The sequence below is a fragment of the Mustela lutreola genome, chromosome X, assembly GCF_030435805.1.
Source record: "Mustela lutreola isolate mMusLut2 chromosome X, mMusLut2.pri, whole genome shotgun sequence".
Classification (NCBI taxonomy): domain Eukaryota; kingdom Metazoa; phylum Chordata; class Mammalia; order Carnivora; family Mustelidae; genus Mustela; species Mustela lutreola.
In genome coordinates this window covers 88381007-88387377 of record NC_081308.1, presented here as the reverse complement: position 1 = coordinate 88387377, position 6371 = coordinate 88381007, and the positions used below count along the sequence as shown (strand labels likewise).

The 6371-nt window shown below is 43.9% G+C and overlaps 1 protein-coding gene across 1 annotated transcript; it reads right to left on the bottom strand.

Moving 5' to 3' along the window:
- Positions 1–1656: 1656 nt before the first annotated feature.
- Positions 1657–3738, bottom strand: TCEAL3 (transcription elongation factor A like 3). The gene is made up of 3 exons (XM_059158206.1): positions 3544–3738; positions 2919–2992; positions 1657–2544 (listed from the first exon to the last, which is right to left on the bottom strand). The coding sequence occupies exon 3, from the start codon at positions 2515–2517 to the stop codon at positions 1915–1917; it is 603 nt and encodes a 200-aa protein (XP_059014189.1). The 5' UTR covers positions 2518–2544; positions 2919–2992; positions 3544–3738; the 3' UTR covers positions 1657–1914.
- Between the last annotated feature and the right edge of the window lie 2633 nt (positions 3739–6371).

Below are 6371 nucleotides of genomic sequence, written 5' to 3'. Positions count from 1 at the left end.
TTCCATATAACTTTTAGAATCCCAGTTTGCTGGGATTTCTATTGGTATGACATTGAATTTATAGATCAGTTTTAGAGAGAATTACCATATTAACACTACTGGGTCTTCTAATCCATGAATAGTTATCTCTCTAAATTCAGGGCCCCATATTCAATCATAATTTTTAAATATATGTGTCAAGGACAGTGTAGGGGATATCAGGATGAATAAGAAAGTGTTTTGATAAAGGAAAATACTGGTGGGTTAAACAAAATACCTAACATTGAAAGTTTTTAATATTTTTAAGAGCACTATTACCCTTTTCAGTTGGAATTGGGTTTGCAATGGAAAGGGATATTTTCAGCTTGAAACTCAGTTGCATAACCCTCTCTGATTATGTGTGGACAGGTCCCTTAATTTTGTATTGTGAGCCAGCCAGGATACTTTAGAAAGCTCAGTCTAAGAAAGGTATGTAAATTTAGATATGGTTTTTTTGGGGTACTGTGGTATAGTGTTCAATTAAAATCACCATCCATTGTCTGGTCCATAGATTAGTCTCAGGACACAGCCCCTAGTAGACCCCAAATATCCAAGTCCTCTGAAGAGAAAAGGAGCTATAAGCAAATATAAAATGAACTGAAAGTGGTAATGACTATGCTAAGAACTGTGGAATACACGGCAGCCCAAGGAGCTGTGGGGCAGTACCACTTGAGTGGGCATGACTCTGAAGCTGGGAGAGAGGCTTTATCCACATTCCTACAGCAGTCAAGTAGGGGCTTTGGCCCTTTGGGGATGATAGGGAATCAGAGAGGCTTTGTCACCACAACTCCATATCAATAGTTGTTAGCATAGGATACAGGGCAGGGCAGAACAGAAGTGCCCAGCACATATGGTAGTATCCAGAGAATGGTAGCCCCCTCTTCTCGGCTGCTTGGTCTTATTCCTAGGTACAGGTGAGACCTACCTTTGGCCTTCCTCTTAGTGTTTGACAGTCCAGGGTCCTACTACTACCAAGGTGCCAGCCCAGCATAGCTCACATACTCAGTATCTAATCTGACCCACTCAGCAGTATGTGAGTTTAAATTTTATTCCCATTTCACAGATGACAAGACTGACCCTTTACAGCACTGGTTCTGTTGCTATAACCACCAGTTGATTTCTCTAGCTGGGAGTCTCAGAGATAATGTGAGTTTTACTTATCATTTTACATTCTGTCAACAGGAATTTTAAGTGTCTTTATTGCCCTCATATACTCATTGAACGTTTCAGTTGTTTATCATGTATTGATTTCTAGGGTTTTTGAAATTATGACAAACGTAGTCCATCCTTTAGAAAAAAGTGGTTAGTGAGAAAAGCGAATAAAAAGAATCACACATGGTGGCAGTCATAGGATGGTAGAGGACTCAGAAGAAGGAGCAGCAGTGCCCACTGACACAATTACAACTAGAAGAAGGCATGGGGATGAGTAATGCCCACCGAATGGCATAAAGATACTTAACCATAAGGTGACTGGACTCATGTTTGAATAAAAATGAGACCTTTTTTTTTTTTTTTTTTGCTACCATACAGGAAAAACCATCATCTTTTTTTTAGTATACACATTTTCAGAGCTTTATCTATGCACAAATGCATTATGCAAACATTTATATTTTTACAAAAATGGTCTGATACTGTATATGTGGTTCTGAAAACTGTATTTTCTTTATTGTTATTTTACAGTGTACCATGAACATTTCTTCCATGCACATGGGTGAAAATTCCCTACTGAAAGACAGAGAACATTGTAGTTGGATCAAAAGGCTGCTGGTAACAAGAGTGACACCTAAAGCAAAGTATCAGCTTAAGGTTAAAGCACATAGCCTGGCAAATGCCTGTCAGGGAAAGCATGGTCAGCAATATTCTCATTAGAGAAGTTAAAATTGAAGGCCAAAGGCATTAAAGATATGGGATATCATGTAAACCCTTTTGGCCCCTACCTCCGCCCCTCATGCCCCTGACACCCCGCTGCCCCCTTGGGGCAAATGGATCCTGTACATCTCTTTGCATCCAATGAAAACCACCCATTTTCTGTTTTTTTCTTAGCTCTTCCTGAGCCCTTGACATATCTCCACATTCTCTCATCATCTCCTCACTGCCCAAGTGCCTTTCCTGTAAGTCCTCCTGATAGTCCTTAGGGGAATCATCTGTCCCCCTGTCCGTTTTTCTTTTTGCTTTCCTGGGCACATAATCTTCAGCTGGGCGCTTTTCAGCAGCCCGTGGCTCACTCTCAGGCTTTGCCAGGGATTCTGGCTTGCCCTCACCGTGTGGTTTTCCCTCATTTTCAGACTTGCCCTGCTTTTCTTGCTTTCCCTCATCTTCTGGTTGTCCCCCATTATCTGGCTGTCCCTTATTCTGGAGCTTTCCCTCATGCCCTGGCTTCCCCTCCACTTCCAGCTTCTCTTCCTCATCTGATTTTCCTTCATCTTCAGGCTCTACTTCATCTTCAGGCTTTCCCTCAACTTCCAGCTTTCCTTCATTTTCATTGTAGAGTTTTTCCATGTTGAATTTTCCCTTCTTTTCCTTGTCCTGGGTTGGGGGTAGAGTGGGAGAGCGGGGGTAAGAGAAGTCAAAGGAGACAAGGGAGACTGAGGACTTGGAGGTGGAATGCAGGTGCTGATAGTACTGGCATCTTTCCCCTTGGCTGGGTTCCCCTGACGTGCTTAAGCCCTCCAAGTTTGTCTTCTCCCCACCTTTGACCCCATAATTCACCCTACACCTGAGAGCCAACCATTTCCCTGGCAGGTCCTACCACCTTTTGTACCATCCCTCAGTATGGTGGGGTGGGTGCAACATACATGGTGGTGAGATGGACAGTGGGGACCTCAAATTCTGCCCCCACCGTGCCCTCTACACCCTCCCCCTACCATTCCTGTCCAGTGCCCCTCCACCCTTTCACTCACCTGAAGGGATTCTAAACAGGTTCTTCCTCCTTTTCTAGAAAGCCTTGCAGAGTGCAGGGGACAGGCAGACAGACCTGCAGACAGACAGGAGACACGGGCAGGGCCTGTGTGCTCAGCCAACTGAAGTTTCTTTCCTGAACCTGGGCTTTCCTCATGCAACATTTTCCTTTCCTACCTCCCCCGCATCCCAGCCGCCATTACTTTTCGGGCCTCAGGCACCAAACCAGGATGCTTTCCAAACTGTTTGGGTTTCTGTGTTCCGCCTTCCCTGCAAGCAAGCCGCCCACCCTACCGCGGAGGGCAGTATTTCCGCGGAGGGCAGTATTTCCTCTTTGGTGCAGAGTGTGAGGGGGGTTATTTCTAAAATGTCTACATTTCGCTGTCGCACTGCAGGGGCGCACCCCCCCCCCCCATTTCAGGTCCAAAAATGGATGGAAGGCGCACAGGAGGGGCGTCGAGGAGGCGGTGGTGGGGTGCTCCATCCCCACCTGCCCACGTCCACGCTGCATCCCGCTCCTCACCGACCTCCCGGACCCCCATTCCACTCCGCGCTGCTCCGGGTTCCTACTCCCATCCACCTCCACCCCTGCCCACGGCTGCCAGCAGTGCCCACCTTTACACTGACCTGTGGGGCCCGGGCAGGCCTGCGCCTCCTCGGGCTCGCCGAAGCCCGCTCGCCCCTCGCCGGCCACCCAGGCAGCTCACGGAGCTGGTTCTGCGCAGGCGATGGGAGCGGACAGCGCAGGGACCGGACCGCAGGGCGGGCGAGCGGGCGGGCGCGGGGGCTGCTGCCCACGTCGGCGCCCAACCGGTCACGTGAGCGCCGCGTCACCCGAGCTCGGTCCCCCACCCCGCCCCCCTTACCCCTATCCCCAAGGGACCAAGCAACCACACGCGGTGGAGGGCCGAGTGGCAAATGGGGAATCAAGAGGGCAGAAGCCGGGAGGCTTCCGGACCGCAGGTGCTTTACCTGGCGCATCTCAGGCCCTCGCACTGCATCCCTCTGCGATGTACGCCATTGCCAGGTGTGACCGCTGTTCACAGGGACGGTACTCGACTTTGCCAGGAGCGCTCAACAACCGAGTCCCACAGGCTGCTTTCAAGACCGGCTCTGCCTGATTCCTGAGCCCAGGCAGTAGTACCGCCAGGAAGCGGCACTGCCACCTTGATTAGCTGTGTTTCTGGACCTCTTCTCTGTACCCATGTTCTCTCACCCTGAATGATTTCTGTTCATTAACCTCTAAGCACAGATGATTCTCAAATCTCCATCTCCAGGCTGTGCCCTCCCCCCGAGCCTTAGATCCACTTTTTGCTTTCTGATCCATCAGCAGCAGGGGAGAGTGCTTGATTCTTCACACGTTTTCCACCATGTGTTGGAATACTTTTTCATTTTCACTAACATAATAGGTGAGTAGTAGTATCTCAATGGCATTTTATTTTGCAATTTTTTGGACAATTTAAACACCACTGTAAATTGTCTGTTAACGTCTTTCCACATTTTTGTTGGGTTGTTGGTCCTTCTCCCCTCATTTTCAGTACCCTGTATACATTAACAGTATTAGGCCTTTATGTTTTACGTTGCAAATATTTACTTCCAGTTTGTTGCTTTTCTACTTTGTATATGGTGTATTTCTGGCATGCATTAAAAAAAGTAGTCAAATTTATCAAATGTTTATTGCATCTGGATTTTGATTCATAGTTAAGAATTCTTTTCCTACATGAGGCCAGAGGAATTCACCCATGTCTTCTTTTAGTACTCGTATGGTTAACTGTATTTGTCCTGAGGGCATCTGTGGTTAGGAATAGAGGTTAAGTAATACACCAGTGCCAAACTGAGTTGAATCTGCTGCTGACTCAAGGCAGCAAATCAAAGCCCCAAGGCTCATTACAAGGAGAGGGGTTTCCTAACAAACCAGCACCCATATAATGCTGGGAACCTCAAATGTTTCAGTTTAGGGGTAATTAAAAACTGGAAATAAACTAGCTCTCACAAAGTCTATTAGTTTGTCCTTGCAACATCTAATTGGACTAGTATACTTTAAGCTTTGGACATAGATTATGGTGGTTCCAGACAGGAAGAACCCTTATAAGTCCTGACCAGTGCAAACAAAATCTTCTCTGGAGTAAGTGTCCATCATCCTAGGCCCCAAATTATTTCAACAAACAATTGATCATGTACAATGTCCACACAGAAAGATAACCAGGAATACAAATTTTAAAAAAGGCATAAGTAAGAAGTAGTAGAGACAACAGCTAACACAAACAGATCCATTAGTTTTGAATTATCTGAATCATCAGATACAAACTACTAACCACAATGCTTAGTGTATTCAGATAAATAAAATCCAATCTTGAAAATTTCAACAGGGTGCTAGAAATCAGAAAAAGTGGGGAAAAAAAAGAGGAATTCTAAAACTACAAAAAAAAAAAAAAACCCAGCTGAAATTAGAAACTCAATGGATGGCTTTTACAGCAGATTAGATGCAGCTCAAAAGATAATTAAAGAACTAGAAATTATGTTCAGAAGAAACTATCCATAAGGCTGCACAGGTAGTAAAAAAGATGGAAAATTCAGATGGGAGGGCATAAGATCTAACAAATGTTTACTAGGAATTCCAGAAGGAAAAGAGAAATGGATGTGTTCAGAGGCAACCTCTGAAGAGACAACTGAGGATTTTTCAGAACTGATGAAAGACATTGATCCATAGATCGAAGAAGTCCAAGATATCCCAAATAATATAAAAAGAAACTCATACAGAGATGCATAATAGTAACCTTGCAGAGAATCAAAGACAAAGAGAAAAATCATAAAAGTAGCCAGAAAAATAGAATACCCATTGAAGGAACAAAAGTTAGGGTGATTGATGGTTTCTCAATAGAAACAATGGATGTATGAAGATAGTAGAATGATATCTTTAGTAACTTTTAGGAAAATAAATGCCAGCCAAAAAAATTGAGAACCAGTAAAAATACCCTTCAAAATTAAAGGTGAAATAAAGACCTTTAAAAATAAAAAGAGTTTCCCATCGGCAGGCATAAACCAAACGAAATACTGAATGCTACAAGGCATTTTTCCTTTGACAGAAAAATGATCCCAGATGGAATAATGGAGATATGAAAGGGAAAAACAACAATTAAAAAGACAAATATGTATGTAAACTTAAATCAATACTACATAAAACTAGTAATACCTTGTTAATTCATATCAAAAAATAACATAGGAGTCAAGAGGGCTGAAGTAAAAGTACAAAATTAATATTAGCCTTTGATAAGTCATGATTGTACGCTCTAATTGCCAGAAAACATTAAGGTAAAACTTCTAAGCTAGTAGAGGAGCAAAAACAAGAAAATAATCCTAAAGAAGAGAAAACTAACATACATTAGATGGGACATAGAGAAGGAACTTGATAGAATGGTTAATTTATATCTATTAATACCAGTGAGTACATTAAA

Bases quoted from the DNA above. Each gene is read 5' to 3' on its own strand.
- TCEAL3 (XM_059158206.1), bottom strand. From the start codon at position 2,517: ATGGAAAAACTCTACAATGAAAATGAAGGAAAGCTGGAAGTTGAGGGA.